Source organism: Abramis brama (assembly GCF_963993115.1).
Source record: "Abramis brama genome assembly, chromosome: 12".
Classification (NCBI taxonomy): domain Eukaryota; kingdom Metazoa; phylum Chordata; class Actinopteri; order Cypriniformes; family Leuciscidae; genus Abramis; species Abramis brama.
Genome location: NC_139974.1, coordinates 12,169,951 through 12,187,409, shown reverse-complemented (window position 1 = coordinate 12,187,409; position 17,459 = coordinate 12,169,951). Strand labels below are relative to the sequence as shown.

The 17,459-nt window shown below is 35.8% G+C and overlaps 2 protein-coding genes across 2 annotated transcripts; one reads left to right on the top strand and one right to left on the bottom strand.

Moving 5' to 3' along the window:
* Positions 1-486: 486 nt before the first annotated feature.
* On the top strand, positions 487-6,175 carry LOC311093437 (germ cell-specific gene 1-like protein). The gene is made up of 8 exons (XM_084130822.1): positions 487-584; positions 1,217-1,584; positions 1,933-2,150; positions 2,715-2,909; positions 3,682-3,729; positions 3,811-3,969; positions 4,062-4,173; positions 5,210-6,175. The coding sequence occupies exons 3-8, from the start codon at positions 1,955-1,957 to the stop codon at positions 5,607-5,609; spliced, it is 1,110 nt and encodes a 369-aa protein (XP_083986948.1). The 5' UTR covers positions 487-584; positions 1,217-1,584; positions 1,933-1,954; the 3' UTR covers positions 5,610-6,175.
* Positions 5,863-16,101, bottom strand: rcvrn3 (recoverin 3). The gene is made up of 4 exons (XM_084130823.1): positions 15,654-16,101; positions 14,846-15,233; positions 9,219-9,330; positions 5,863-8,139 (listed from the first exon to the last, which is right to left on the bottom strand). Exons 2-4 carry the CDS (start codon positions 15,224-15,226, stop codon positions 8,057-8,059), a joined length of 576 nt encoding a protein of 191 aa, XP_083986949.1. The 5' UTR covers positions 15,227-15,233; positions 15,654-16,101; the 3' UTR covers positions 5,863-8,056.
* Between the last annotated feature and the right edge of the window lie 1,358 nt (positions 16,102-17,459).

Genomic DNA, 17,459 nt, shown 5'->3' with positions numbered 1-17,459 from the left:
ACTCACCATCTCAGTATTCATGTAGAGAAAAGGGTTTCAGAAGAAAAAAAAAAAAAAAATCCATAATATGTTGTTTTGGGTTTTTTTTAAAACAGTTTTTAGCAAAATAATTGCTGCCCCCCTGCCATTTGGTACTGAACCTACCATATTCTTAACCTTAAGGCTACCGCATTCCTTAACTGATGAAAGAAGAGAAATAAAGAATTGTCCGACACCACTGTAGTTACATGGCTTGGTTTTAGATGCAGTCCATGAAGATACAATGCAGTCTGAAAAGCTCTTAAGATTATATAATAAACAAAATGCATGTGCTTGGGAGGACTTGACACTGTGAACATCTAAAGAGAATCATTTAATTCAACAGTCATGGAGGAGATGAATGTAACCTGGTTGTGGGCGAAGAGAGAGAGATTTAAATGGAACTATAGAAAGAGGCAGAATCGAAGGAACAGATGGACTTGGGCGGATTAAGTGAAATCTGGGTGGGTTTGTCATGAACATTCACTCGGTTGAGAATGAATAAAAGAAAAGAGACAGTGAGATAATAAAAGTGAAACTGCAGAGACAAACGCACATTGGCTGAGGTGGGTTGTATTTCTTTTTTTTCTGCACTTGTGATCAACATTTGTGTGTAAAAAATTCATTTTAAAAAAAATTAAATTAAATTATATTATTTTTGCCTTTACTTTTTAAGAATGTTAAAAGAAAAATTATTATTGCCTTTTTTTTAAATAATTTTTTGGGGTTTTTTTGCATGGAATTGTTTAACATTATATTACCAGTTGCACTGCATATATCCTTCAAGTATATCGTGATTGTGTTGATGTAATTCTATTCATTCCTCGTGTGATCATAAGTATTTAAATATATATCTGTGTTGAAAGTTTATATAAATATATATATATATATATATATATATACTGTAAAAAATGTAAATGATCAATTAAGTTGACAACATATGTTTTACATGGCCTTTAACTTCAATTTTCAACAAGTTATACAAGATTCAACAAAAAAAAATTGTAGTTTAATGTAATTTAAGTTAAAATGACCTAAACATCCAAGTTGATTGTACTTAAAAAGTTAAGGCAGCAACTTTTTTTTTTTTTTTACTGTGTGGGTGTGTATATATATTGTTATTTACAACGGTAAAATAATGTGAATAATCAATTGATATTTAATATTTTCACATGAAAAGATCTATATATTTACACAGATCTACATCAGGACCAGGACAGACAGATGTACCTTTTAGATTAACCAAGATCATGAAGGATTACAAAGAAATAGACGATGGTGATTAAGACATGGAATAAGTACGAAATACTCCAGAAATTTTTATCTCTCCAAGAAAGAGGCCAGGTGGGAGATATGGACAAGAACAAACAGAAGAACAAGGTCATTCTTGATTGAACAAAAAAAAAAACCATATCCGAAAGATACATTCAGCATGAAGATTGTTCACTGTCAGCTTCATCTCCTTTGACTTTGGGTGCTTTGAGGACATATTGGCCATATTTGTTGGTCGTGGACCGAGGGATCATTTCTGCAACAACACTTTTATATGGAATCCTAAAGGCATTGGCAAGTGTTTTAACTTCCTCACATCTGTCTCATTTCTTTTCCTTTCTCTCTCTTTAAATCCTCTGCTCATCATCTCACTTCCACTGACCTTTAATTCTGCATCTTCAATTTCTATTTGTTTCCCTCGCTCATGTAAACTCCTCCTCTCTGACTTTTGACATTGGCCTGTCACTTCAATCATTTCTTCTAAGTTTAGTAATCTTACTTTCCCATACACCACTGCCCACATTTCCACCACTCTTTTCTTTCCATATCCTCAAGTCTAATTTCATCTGTAGGTGGATACGCACACAAAGCTTCTTTCTTAGAGCCTGAATGCTGTCTTTTCTTTGCTATCTGCTGTATCAGGTACTATCTGTATCATTCCACCATGTTGGAGCAGATGTCTCGCAGGAGTCGGTCCTTGCTGTCTCTCTCGTTGACCTCTCTGGCCCTAGCGCTCTCTGTGCTGGCCTTCTGCACCTCATATTGGTGCGAGGGCACACATAAAGTGGTCAAACCTCTCTGCCTGTCGCCTGTGAAAATGAAGAACTGCGGACAGAACAACAGCCAGCCTTACACAAGTGGTAAGGATGTGTCTACACCGGAAAACTGTTTGCAAATAAGATCCCAGTCCTAGTCATTGCATAAAACACTTGACAAGCATTACTAAGAAGTGCATAGAGGGCAGTCTCTTATGTTTACATACTATATACAGATGTGTTTTTTCATAAAACTACTCTCCTGAATAATCTTCTGAAAATAACCTATTGCACTTTCATACTGTAAAGATCAGAGATTTACAGGTCAGTATTTGCTTTAGTGTAATCTTTTAGGTCAAACAACCTCTACAAATCTAATAGATAATTTTAACCCCGCTTACACTGAGGGAGATTATCACTACATCTAAATGTTATGGTCGTCGATTCAAAACGAAGGTTTTCCTTCAGATTAGGTGAACACTGAATTATTTACATGCAAGAGGGATCCTGGACAACATTGAAAACATGGCCGTCAGTGTCATTGCACATTTCTAGTCAATAGCAAAAATGATGGCATGTGTGTAAAATTGAACAGAATAGATTTGAAGTGGTCAGTCTCTTTTTATTCCATTGTTTTTTCATTCAGTTCAATTCTCTCTCTTTCCTCAGAAGTCCCAACAGCAGACCCTAAGAAACCAGATTCCAATGTGACAATGTCCCCAAAGCAGAAGGAGGAACTGGACCGAATGAGAGCCAAAAATCTTGCAAATGCAGTCCACTACATCTGGGAGACGGGAGAAGACAAATACATGTTGCGCTACTTTCACACTGGCTTCTGGTTGTCCTGTGAGAAACACAGTGAAGGTGCTTGTGAGGGTTTATGCTTCTGTGTTTCTTTCTGATACATGTACATTTTTAAAGAAAAAAATTATAAAGCAACAAAACATCAAAATTCACTTTTACTGACAAAATTACTTTGCCTCTTTTTGGCTGGATGGAGTCTTGGAATGTTCTTCATGTAAAATTCCAATTCATGGAGTAATTCGAGTCCAAAGAAAATGAGTAAAACACACAATTAACACAACTGTCATGTGGCCATCTGTCAAAGCTTTTATTGATACTAATGTCCTGATTCAGTCCCTTTGAACATCTGTTTCCTGTTGTGCCATTTCTTTCCTCTCATTTATCTGACATGGGGTCACCCCAGTTCTCAACATCTGCTTCAACAAGTCAGTCTTACACAACTCAGAGGACACGGCTATACGTTTCTAAAGTTACATTATACGCATCACTGTTTTAAATGCGATAGATAGATAGATAGATAGATAGATAGATAGATAGATAGATAGATAGATAGATAGATAGATAGATAGATGGATGGATGGATGGATGGATGGATGGATGGATGGATGGATGGATGGATGGATGGATGGATGGATGGATGGACGATAAATAGATGGATGGATGGATGGATGGATGGATGGATGGATGGATGGATGGATGGACGATAGATAGATAGATAGATAGATAGATAGATAGATAGATAGATAGATAGATAGATAGATAGATTGATAGATTGATAGATTGATAGATTCATCAAGAAACAGTTGGCAAACACTGTGCTTATTCTTCACAGGTGAGAAATGTCGGAGCTTTATTGAACTGACCCCTGGAGAAACACAAGGTGAGATATTTATGAGCCGTACATGTAGAAAAGCTCTTCAGATGTACATGAAATAGCTAATTTCTGTTTCATATGCTGTAGGAGTTCTGTGGCTCTCAGTCATATCAGAGTTTGCATACATCAGCCTCCTGGCGATGGGCTTCCTCCTGATGTGGGTGGAACTGCTGCTCCTGTGTCTCAATAAGGAAATGTATGCGCTGAAGATCAATGCTTATGCTGCCATGTGCACTGTGCTGTCTGGTGAGTTTCGGAGAGCTTTGATGAAAAATATGGTTCTTAATCAGTATGCAACAGTGACAAACAGGGAGAACTATATCTTTTCTACATTTTAGGTTTGATGGGAATGGTGGCACATATGATGTATACAACAGTATTCCAGATGACTGTCAGCATCGGGCCCAAAGACTGGAGACCACAGACCTGGGACTACGGCTGGTCGTTTGCGTAAGTCTCCATCTTTCTCTTGTCCATACTTTTATTTGCTCCCCTTTATTTCTGTGCTTTTCTTTTCTTTTTTTCTATCAAATACCTGTAATATACAGTGGGCTCCAAGTCTGAGATGACATTGAAAATCTGGGACTCATTATATTATTTAAACCGGGAGATAAACTGAAAGTTTTATAAAAGTTAAATTATATGTATGTTGTTATTTTAATTAATAAATTATATTAAATGTTAAATAAAGAACATTTTTCATAACTTTAATATGTTTTTTCATAACTTTAATATATATATATATATATATATATATATATATATATATATATATATGTGTGTGTGTGTGTGTGTGTGTGTGTGTGTGTGTGTGTGTGTGTGTACACTACAGTATATATGTATGTATGTGTGTGTATATAAATAATATAGATTGTTACAAAAATATATATATTTCAAATAAATGCTGTTCCCTGCTACTGTTTAACTTTCTATTAATTAACAAATCCTGGGTAAAAATTGCATCACAGTTTCCTTAAATTTAAGCAACACAACTGTTTTCATCATTGATAATAATAAGAAATGTTACATGAGCACCAAATCAGTATAGTAAAATATTTCTGAAGGATCATATGACACTGTAGACTGGAGTAATGATGCTGAAAATTCAGATTTTCCATCCAAGAAATAAATTACATTTTAAAAATATATTAAAAGAGAAAACAATTATTTTAAATTGTAATAATATTTCACAATATTACTGCTTTTACTGTATTTTTGATCAAATAAATGCAACCAAGGAGAGCATAACAGTATATATCTATAGGCCTATCTATCTATTTAGATATATACTGTTATATATAGGCCTATCTATCAATCTATCTATCTATCTATCTATCTATCTATCTATCTATCTATCTATATATATATCAAAAATAATAAAATCTTACCAAACTTTTGAACTTTAAGTTGCAAACCATCATTAAAAAAAATAATAATAATTGACTCCTAATTTCACACTTAAGTCTCCATTGGTGCTCCTCCACAGCATGGCGTGGATCTCCTTCAGCTGTTGCATGGCAGCAGCCGTATTCACCCTGAACTCTTACACCAAGACCCTGATCGAGATGAAGCACCGTGCTCGGATCCGTCTGGAGGAGGCCCGTGCCGCCAGCCACGCACCGCCCTATGATGAGGTCATCACAACCGGTGGTGGGAGCCTCTACTCGGTCAGCCAACTGGTTCAGCAAAGCCAGAAGAGTGCGTTTATCGACACTGTGTGGACCCCCAGGGAGGAAGGGTCTGGTGGGGGTATGGTGGGGGTGAAAAGTCCTCACGGACTGGTACTGGTGAGGGGGTGCGGGAGAGAGGGGTGCGAGGACTGCGAGAGAGAAATGGATGAGATGGAAGATGCATTAGAGGGGGAAGGGAATGATGAAATGTGCTGAGGAGACATGATGATAATAAGGTCTGGCTCTGATTTAAGGGACATTCGCACAGAAGAACGCCCAACTAAACTGCAGGAAGTCCTTCATCATTGGCAGCATCCGTGACCAAGTTTACATGCATATCATTTTCGAATTAAGATCCATACTTTGGTTAAGCCTTTATTCTGAAAAAACGTTTACATGTAGCCTATTGCAGCTATTCAAATATTCCTGTGTTCACGTAATCAGCATATTCCGAATAAACACAAGTGGAGGTTCTTATCCTTTTATTCTTTTCTCAAAATACTGGAGATGCTGTTGGAATTTATTCTGATGCATTGAGTCATTTTGGACTGTAATTTAAGCATTAAATGTCATTTAAGTCCTTACAATTGCACACAAGAGTGGGACCCCGTGTTAAATGTCCTCTTGTCCTCTTCACTTGTTTGTTCACTCATTGATTCAGATCGAGAGTTTTATTTGTGCTTTCAATTATGCCTGGGAGGCTCATTCGGATTGCATCTGGCTCTCTATCTTATGTCAATCAAACAACCATTCTTTACTTCATTTTTTTTTTTTTTTTTTTTACCAAGCACAATATCACATAATCTGAATATACAACAAGATGGAGTGATGGACAGCTTACAACAAACAGAGGAATACCAGCAGCTTTAGACAGATGCTTTCAAAAGCTGGACAGAAGATTATGTGAATAATCTCCCCAGTAAGAGACAGAGATCAAGTGAGAGATGGAGAAGATGAGAAATGCTACGAAAGAAAATCAAAATCACAGAGGACAAGAGAGGAGAAATGCTTTTCTTACATTTTTCTTAAAAGAAAATTGTCTCAATGGTTAGGTTACAGCATGCATATTATGGTAAAAGCAGACACACAATTGCATTTGTTGTCATTTAAAAAAAGATCCAACCTTGGCCAAAGACGTTGTTAGCCGTCTTAAAAAAGAGAATACTTGTGGTATGTCGTCTTTACACCACTGTAATGCAATAATAATTTTACATTGTAATATAGTGCAAAAATAAACCATGTAAAGCTTGTTTGGATGAAATAAAAATAAAAAGCAATGACACCATATCTTAATGTGAGAGAATAATTAAACAACTTCAACAATTTCACATCGGTTTCAATCCCAACACATTTTTATACCCCACTGGACACTAAACAACAGCAACTGAACATGAACCTGCACACTACAATCTAAAAAAGTCAATTAGAATTACTGTATAAGGTATGTGTTACGCGGGGTTGCTGGCAGGCGGATGAGGAAGACGAATATAATCCAATACAGGTTTATTAAGCAAAAGATCCAAGAGACCGGCGAACGGGAAGCAACACACCAGAGGTGGACAGTAACAAAGTACATTTACTTGAGTACTATACTTGAGGACACTTTTTGAGTATCTGTACTTTATTTTTTTCTGGAAACTTGTTACTTTAACTTTTAACATTTGAAAGACAAATATCGTACTTTTTCCTCCACTACAATTCTGTCAATGTCCTTGAGTAGAATGAAGTACCGTCAGTCAGGGGATGATTTTGGTTGCAGGGGTTGCATTTTGGTTGGAAATGAAAGTCAGATTGACGTCAGAACCCAATGTCAAATTGACGTCAACATCCAACGTCGGACAGACGTTGGATTTTGTTTGGTAAATAAAGTCGGTTTGACGTTATAAACATTTTCAACGTTGGGTTTGGTCTTCTAAATGCGAATTTTGTCATTGTTTTGGAGCACACTAGCTTATAGATAACAGTAAGGCAAACATATTCATACTGAAAGCCAAAAAACTTTAAATAGGGCAATATTTGAGGGAACAACCATTTGGGTGTCCGAAACCATTGTGGATGTTATTGAGTGACTTATTCAATCTCACATTCAATCCCACTACTGGATCTGTGTTCTAGAAATAAATTTGATATTGATATGAGGGCAGGCATAGATTCAGAGGCATAAAGTACTGTAAGTATTACATACAACTATGCAACAATAATAAAACAATGCATTGACATTTACTTTTTACTTTTGATACTTAAGTACTTTTAAAAACAAGTACTTCTGTACTGTAAAAAATAGTCTTTACAACTTTTACTTGTAACGGAGTAATATACAGAGTAATATTTGACCAGTAGTATCTGTACTTTCACTCAAGTAAGGAAGTTGTGTACTTTGTCCACCTCTGCAACACATACACTTCACATAGACAATAAAAACCACTAATTCATCAAATGCATGACAGAAATAAAATACAGTATACCCTTAACTTAGATATTATGGTCGAAATAGAATTTTAAACAGATATCTATTTCTTAATAGAAAAAACTACCAGAACACAATGGTAACACAAATTAAGGATGGTGAATCTTTAATAAGCACATTTAATGTAGGCTACAACAAATGCACATGAAATCAAGCATGAGAAAACTGACGTTTGCACGATCATGATTATATTGGATCATTTATGGTCATACTGAATGAGCCGTAGTGCAATCTCGCTGTCTTGGACGGCTTGGATGAACTCCCCCTCTGCGATTCGCTCTGCATGTGTGAGAGAGAATTTGCCATGTAAAAATTGTCTGCATATCTATGGAAGCTTGTTTCCACCATGAAATATTTTTTTAAAAAATCATCTCTCACAGATGTGCGTTTATATCTCACAATTCAGACTTTTTTCTCCGAATTACAGTTTTCGGACTTCAGGCCTTCAATGTAAAAAAAAAAAGTTGCTGCCTTCAATTTTTAAGTACAGTCAACTTGGATGTTTAATTCATTTCAACTTAAATTACATTAAACTGCCTGTAAAAAAATTAGTTGAACTTTGTATAACTTTTAAAAAAAAGTTGAAATTGCTATTGCTTTACTTATTTTGGTGAGTTAAAGCAATGTGAAAACATTTGTTGTCAACTTATTGATCATATAATATTTTGCAGTATTTAACTAAGTTTATGTCACACAATTCAGAGAAAAAAGTAAGAATTATGAAATATGAACTCTACTTTAAACTTTAAAAAAGGTAATTGTGACAAAATAAGCTCATTATCCTGACTTTTTTTCTTCTTGCAATTCAGAGTTTCTATCTCACAGTTCTGGCAATTTTCTCAGAATTGTGAGATATAAACTCCCAATTCTGACTTTTTTCTCACAATTGTGAATTTATGTCTGGCAATTCTGACTTTTTTCTCTCAGAATTGTAAGATATAAACTCGCAAATGTTAGTTTTAAAGTCCAAATTGTGACAAGTGTGCCCGGTTTCACAGACAGGGCTTAGATTAAGCCAGGATTAGGCCTTAGTTTAATAAGGACATCTAAGTAGCTTTTATAAATGTGACTTAGAAAAAACACAACTGGTGTGCGTCTGGTGACAAAACAATGGCACTGACATATTTTTAGATATACCAGTGCAAGTTGCGCTCAGTTAAAACAGCTCAAACATGCATTTTAGTAGGCTTAAGCCTTGTTTGTGAAACCAGGGGATAAACTGTTAAAAAAAAAAGAAAAAAGATATTAACAGAATAGTAAAATAAAAAGTCACAATTACCTTTTTTATTTTTTATTCCATGGCGGTAACAAGCTTCCATAAATAACAACTAAGAACAGGCCATCTTTAGTTTTCTTACCATTGTCCTTTTTGTCAAAGATGGCCCAGAGTTTCTCTGCTCTCTTCTCTGGCGTGTTTTCATCACTGGGAAGATTTGCCTGCTTCTCTTTGGGTATGAGTTGGAAAAGGGCCTGATGGGAAATCAGAGAGAGCTGGATCAAGTTACTGGCTTGAATTAAATGACAGAATCCCAAATTAAAATAAAGTTTATTAGTTTATTAACATGCAAAATGTCAAGACCCATAAAACACTATACAACTTTATGCAATAGTATAGTCAGGGTCACTAAAATAGCAATAGTAAAATAGTAATAGTATTCCTTTTATAAATAATTACTATGACTTTTTCTGTTCAGTCTTCAGAGGTCTTTTCTTTTTTGGGGTGATGTTGTTGTTGGCCATTACATGGGCCTATTCTTTGGATAACATCTTATGACGCACAAAGGCGTATTTCTAAATCTCTTATTTTGTTCTGTAATCCATGCTTAGCTCAGTTTTAATGGATTTTGTTTAGCCTATGTGCTAAATTTATTTCTCCCCACATTCCCTCAGCTCTCTATCTGTTTGGCCTGAGTGCTATATATGTCTTACTCCTTCTTTAGAGCTTAACTTGCTTGTTTGGTGATTTGTTTGATTCACCCTAATATAACTGAAGTTACCTAACAATAGGTCAATACAATTAGATGAAATAGTGCCAGCTGTGCCAATCTTACTTAAGAGCTTTGTCAAGATAAAGATTTGGAGTGCTCTTCTAACCCAAAATATAAATCTGCATGACTCTGAACAGCGTGAAAAGGTATTATAAATGAAAAACCAAAATTAGCAGACTTTCAATTAAATGAATCAGTCTGCAACTTTTCAAACTGTAAAAAAAGTCAATATCCAGAACATGAGTTGTGCTAAAAAAGGAAATGGAAAATTTTCAGCAAATAACTATTTAAAATTTGGTCTGTCCACACAAAACTATTGCATGACTTTAGAAGACTTGGAATATTGTGTAAACCCAACTAATGGTCCAAATGGGGGTTTCCGGTATAGGGTGGGTGAGGGTTTTTGCGTGTTACTGTCTTTCCGCGTGGCAAAGTAATTTAATTCCATTTAAGCTTTTATCTAAATCCATTATATATCTGACTCCATTTTATCACGACCTCGAATTTAAGTTAGATTGCCAAATAGTTATTAGTCAATTGTATAATAGTTAAGCAATACATTTGATTGTTCTATTTAACTCTTTACTTATATTTTACCCGTTCATATTAGGAAGCTATGCCGCTCAGAGGTCCTCACGCCTTGTTTAACGTGGGTCTCACGATCACAATTTCGCCAGCTTCGGTCACTAAACTAAAGAGGTAATTGCTGTATACCTGAGATCGGTCGCATTCACGCTTACACAATCAAAGATACTTTGATATAGCCCCCGTGATTGCATACACTTGAAATTACGAAATTAGAACGTTTACTTCAATAGAGGTATGGCCACTACAGATAACTTTACTTGTCTTATAATAGCTTTGGATTGGCCATGCCGTGGTTTCCCACGTACACTTATCTAAAGTAACATTAAATTAAAACAGAGGTAAGACACACCCAGATTTAGGTTGGTCAAGCAGCACTTTTACTGCCCTAAACGGAAATTCACTTCTTGTCTTTGCAAAACACGTACACTTGAATTAGTGCCGAATATTAGTCGTCACTAATCTGACGCAAAACTTCGCTTAATCTACTTGGGAAAACAATTTCGAGTCAGTCGGAATAAAATCAAATGTAACAATTTATTATGCCAGGTAAATGTATCATGCCAATTTCATAATCAGTTCAAACATAATAAATACAAAACATCAAACGCTCTGGAATAAAGAGAAAAGATGCAAACCCGACATTAGTAAATACATGATGCTGAGAGTCTTGGCCACTCTCAGCATCACAAGCTAATTTGAGCTACAAATCACCACAAGCCTTCTTCAGCATCTCCCTAAATACTCAGACCAAGGCAGAAACCTCTTTTCAAACATGAGTTCACAGTGGGAATTTGCATTAATCACCGTCCCAGACTTACTGGGGACAGAAGCTGATTTACATGGGGGCACACCCGCAGCATGTTAACAAGATATCTCTAAACTCTCCACACCTTATTACCTTTTTGGTTTACTTCTGTGGGTATGAGACCTTTGTACCAGTCGCACTGAGACTTTTCAAATGATACCAAACATGTGTAATACTGTATGATAATTATTCACATTAAACCATATAGATTCTTGGGTGAATTTTGGTGATCACATGAGAGAGAAGGAATGGGGGAAGAGAGAATGAGATGTAGATTACAATGATTCTGAGGTGAGACTTACGTCTTGAATGGTGCACAAGAGTGAGTTCAAATGTTAATTTCCTTTGTTCTCTCAGAGAGTTGTCCACTCTTCCAATTTTTCCAGTCTTACAATTGTGTGTAAGGCCTCACACCAAGAACAATAACTATAAAGTTTAAATAATCGTTCTAATTATTTGAGAATATAGCAAAGTCCACAACACATCACAACTATAATGATAAGGACACATAGGAATGATATCATTGAAATCACTTTCAGAAAGATTTGTTCCTATTGGTGAATGATAAGAACATTAGCAACCAATCAGAATCCATCCAACTTAGAGGGATGGTTCACCCAAAAAAATATTTACTTATCCTCAAGTTGTTCCAAACCTGTATGAGTTGCTTTCTTTTGTTGAACACAAAAAAATATATTTTGAAGAATGTTGGTAACCAGACAGTTGACGGTATACTGACTTCCATAATAGGAAAAAAATGCCTGTGGAAGTCATTGGCTACTGTCAACTGTCTGGTTACCAACATTTTCTAAATATCTTCTTTTGTGTTCAACAGAAGAAAGCAACTCATACAGGTTTGGAACAACTTGAGGGTGAGTAAATGCTGACAGAATTAAAAATTTTGGGTGAACTATCCCTTTAAGAGAGTTCGAGCATTTAAAGCCGCAGACAACATAACTGCAGAGCCCACTTAAAATACACAGGATGTTATGTTACGTTGGTGTGGACATTAATTTTTATTGAATGTGATGCAGTGTGAACTTTCTCCTGTCACACGAAAGGAAAGAAAGAAAGAAAGAAAGAAAGACGAAATAATTTTTATTTTAGGGTGATCTGTTTAACACAATAACACAACACAATAAACCAGTTGAAATAAGAGGTTTAACACGATTCAAAACGCAACAAAAATATGTCACATTCTCAGCGTTATCACAAGAGCATCGTCTTTTATGACCAATTTTCTGTCATGGCAAAGCTACTACAGTTTGAAGAATCTTGCTGGGCAATTTTTAGTTTATCTGAATTAAACATACTGTAAACCCTAATGCTCAAAATAATTAATTGGTTTGAGTAGGGTAAACTTAAAATAAACTAATTAGTTCAATCAAATTAAATTTTATGAGCATTTAGAACATTCTTTTTCTTTTGAGTTCACAAAACTGACACATTTTAAGTATGTGTCACATTTAAGTTTCATTGTTTTGAGTTTTATTAACTTGTATGAAACTTGTATGCAAAATGTATGAATTATCTTACTCATATATTTCAAGTTAATGTATCTTAATGCAAGTTAAGTTCAATTAAAATGTATGTGTTCAAAATAAAACTGCTTACATCAATTACCTAATTTTTTTTGAGTTTTGCCAACTTATTCGGGTTTACACTGCAGTTTAATGGCACAGGCATTTGAAGGAAACTCTATTGTCACCCGAGTACTCATGTACAACAACCACAACCCAATAACGCATGTTTAGTATTCACAACATAAGTCCTGCTTTGATGTAATATTACACTGTTTATTTTTGAATGAGAGTTTTTCACTTTTCTGTTTGTGTTTGGACTTCCTCTGTGGTCATTGTTCAGTTTCTAGGCACTCCTCCTTCATAGGTTCATTTGGTTCAGCTGTGTCTTGTTAGTTACTATGGTTACTGTCATTGAGTTCATTTGCCCCAGCTGTGTCTCGTTTCCCTGATCTGTTCTCTGTGTATTTAAGCCCTATGTTTCTCCTTGTTCGTTGTCTTGCATTATATATTGTTATCAGTGATTTGTGGTTGTTTGTATTCTGGTCTAAGTTTTGAATTAAAGTATCCTATTGTATCTCCTTTGTTGTGCACTTGATCTTAACCACCTCACCCATGACAAGTTGACTGTCTCTAGATGATATAACATAAATAATGTGCTAAATAATCATCTGCAACATCTCTGTCCAAAACCCTACACTACTCCCTGGGAAATTGATCGGCCATTTCTGAGAAGAAGGCTTAAGAGTTGACATGTCATTGAATCCTCCTGTGCCCATGGTCTTAAATCCTGATTGCACATTGAGGCGCTTATCTCTCACACAGTACCCACCACCGAATCCTTCTGCCTCCCACTGCAATGAGTTCTTATAGAGCTTGGGCTTAAGGGTGATGTCACTCCATGCTTCTAATCACTGATCTTAGGTCAGCTTTGATGTTATATGCTCTTTATGGTTTAAATGTCAAAACGCCCTGACTCTGAGACGCATTCATTCAGCCGTGATCCATTATGACGTAGGTGTGGTTTCACCCCACCAGGCAAACTTACCAGCTCCACCAGTCACACTGGGGAAATTTTGCAGGCAAAAAATGTAAATTGTTCATTGTCAATAGTGTAGCAATATATGAATCACAGCTCACACAGAAATCACTTTCATATCAGGCAACTTTCTGTTGGTAAACGTGGAAAATTTGTTCGACCAACTGGAACACGAGTAAAATCTGCGTTAGGATTTTTTTCGGCCAATCGAAACTCCCGATCACATGAATTCAGAAATGGCCTTATTTCGCCCGCAAACTTTCACAGAGCAATGGTAATTGTGATTGCACCTTTACTGTCTGAGAGAGTTCATGTTAATACTAATTCTCTGAGAATAGCAAAGTCCATAACACAACTTATAACCACGACACAGATTAACCATGATGATGAACGATAAAAAACATTGATAGCCAATCCGAATCAGCCCCGACTTTAAAGGTAATGGCTGCATTTCGCCCATAAAAAACATAAAATTTTAATTCACCTTTACTGTGGACAGATTTTACATTAATAATGTTTTATCTTTATGTATTCACAAAGGGTGTTGACATTTTTAAGTGGCCCATTAATTATCTCTACATAAAATGCCATCACTCTTCATTTAATTAATAGTCTGGCATTTATTTTTGCTCAATTTATAACCACAGTTGTTCCGTAAGTTTCTGTTCTGACGGTACTTTTACCCATCAACTGCATGGCTAATAGAGAAATAAATACAAATGATTTATTCTTATTACCAGCCCAATGTGTTAACATTGACTGAACCAATGCATACAGTAAGTCTGGGGGCATTTTGTTCTGTGAAGACTATCTGTTTGTCTGACCAATGGCAGATGGAGGGAGTGTTCAGGGGGAAACCTATTTGAAATCATTTGTTTGGGTGATGCAGGAAAATAGAAAAGCATAATATTTTTTCATAGTACATTCTATGATAGATCTTGGGAACTCAATCTGTGCAATGGTGGTTTGTCCAGTAGGATGGAGAACACAGCTCCTTCAGCAGCTGTTCTTGTACATTTTATGTGAAATCTGTTCAATTTCTTACCTGGCTGAGTTCAATCACTTCAGGTTTTGTGACGTAACCATTCTTGTCCACATCAAACAGTGAGAAAGCCCACTCCAGCTTCGAGGTAGACTTGCCTGAAGAGGTCATGTGAAGAGCAACAACGTACTCCTGAAAGTCTAATGTTCCATCATCATTGGCATCAAAGGACCGAAAAACGTGTTGGGCATAGGTCTTGGCGTCACTGTCGGGGAAGAATTTACCGTAGATCTCCTCAAACTGTTGTAGTGTGATGCGACCTGTAGGACACTGCTTCTGGAAGTTATCGTACCACTGGGTGATCTCAGCTTCAGAGAACCTGGTGGTCAGCTTGAGGTCATCCAGGATCTCTCTGGGAATTCCTCCACTCTGTGCGTTTCCCATGGCTTCCCTTTGAGTAATACAGAGGAAATTTATGCTTGGTAAGGATCAGATGGAATGTTAGTCACTCAGGGTCAGTCAAAACAGCGTTACGTCATGAAAGTGTGTATTCTTAAGTGTTTAGTAAGTGTTTCAATATGAAAGTGTCCTAATGAACTGCAGTAAACAAAAAACAGTTTAGTCTGCGTTTTTGTCCAAACTATTTTACAGATTTAGCCTGATATAAGATCCGTCCATTGCTTTATGTATTGTGCACAGAGCTCATTAAAAGAAATGAAGAAATAATAAATACAAAATCACTGTAATAAAATGAACTCAAAAGTGTTTAATGTAGTGATATAATGATTAATATGCATGATCTGATTATCATTGTACTCTGAGAGATCAATATATACAGTATGTGTGTATGAAATTAAATATAAATGCTTACCTGTGGTTGTGGTTCAAGGATGAAGAATCACAGGGCAAGTAATCAAGGTGGAGTGTGGAAGAGTAATGAGGCCGTGTTGAAGGAGGTGGCTACCTCTCCATATTGGGTTAAGTCAATTACACAAGATTGCACAAGGCTCAGAAAGAAAGACATTTACATTTCATAATGCAGTTTCTGTTCTGTTCTTTTTAACCCCATATTCATTGTATTCACTGTTTCAGCTAAAAGGCTCTGACAAATGGCTAAAATAAATTACACCTTGATGAGATGAATTGTACTATACAGCCAACTGTTTGCCACAACAAAAGATTTTTGCATTTTGTTTTATGTTTAGATTTTTGTAGTTTCTTATTTGTGGTATTGGTTGCTTTATTTTAACAATACCATGGCTAAGATTGCCATCTTTAAATACAAAACTTACTTCCACAGTATTATCCTCAAGGGGTGCATAGAGTTCAGTGTGTAGAGAGGGATTTCCGTTCAGATCTTCATAAATCTCATTAAACTAAGTGGTGATGGTCTTCCCCTCTTGGTGTGCTGCCCAGATTTACAGCATTTTGATGTGCTTTAGTGACCTTTGAAATAAAAACTGTTAATGCAGTTATAAAAAGACAATTACCTTTAAGGCAGCTATAAAGTTTACTTGAAATTCTCATGTGATGCATCATTATTAGATTATTAATGATTAAAAACATGTATTTATTTAGGGGTGAATTCAGGTAAACTTTTTGCCATTTAGATGACTGGGAAAAAATGTCACAGTTATCCTGAAGTAATTCATTAATTAATTTATTCAATTTGAATGTTGAATATCTGCTCACTTGAATACAGCCCCAGGCAAGCCTTTTTTATTGAGGTTTTTCATTTATTTATTGGAAGGATGATAGCAGTCACGTAAAGGGTGATTTATGTATTTTAAAACAGAAAGAGAAAACCAAAGTGCTTCAAAATCGCTCCAATTTAAATGTTGCCTATAGTGACATTCTATACAAGCTGTCCTTATTTTTAATCTGTATCCTTCTCTAACTAAGTTTTCCTTTTATAGCATTGGATTTTCTCTGGGTCATAAATACATCCTGACAGTCTTGTTCTGATCAGCTTACTGTCCCTAGTCTACCTCATCCTGCCTACGATAATGCCCCCATACCAGACAATCCCTCAACATTTGCTCTATAAAGAGAGAAATAAAAGGAGTTGTTTAAGGAGGGAAAGAACAACAACACGTGACAGGGAAAGGAATGCCAAACTTCTGGCAGGTCATTTAATGACTGGTATACAGTTAATTACGTCTTCCTATACTTGATTAAACCCACAACCCCAATGTCAATTTAATGTAAACGCTCCCCAGTGAGCACGTCACAAGATTTAACACAGGGAATCCCAATCTATTATGACTAATCTATAGTGGCTAATGCGCCATTAGCCACTATAGATTAGTCGCAATAGATTGGGGATTCCCTGTGTTAGCCCTGTTTGTGAAACTGGGCCTTAAATTGTGAAAAGTCTTGTAATTGCTGAAAATTGTTGGTTTGTAGTTTCCATAAATTAAAGAAGGGGAAAAAACATATGTTTGATCATTTTTCTTACCATGGTAACACTGTACCACACTGTAAAAAATGATTTTATGTCAAAGTAAATAAAACAGGAAAAATCATGTATCTTTTGCTAAGAATCATTTTGTAAAAATGAAAACTTTAGTATATTAAGTAAATCCTAATTATATACTCATTTTTTACTTGTAAATATTAGACATCCAACAGACAAGTGAAATTGACTTCTGACTCTCTGGCATATTTACATGCATTA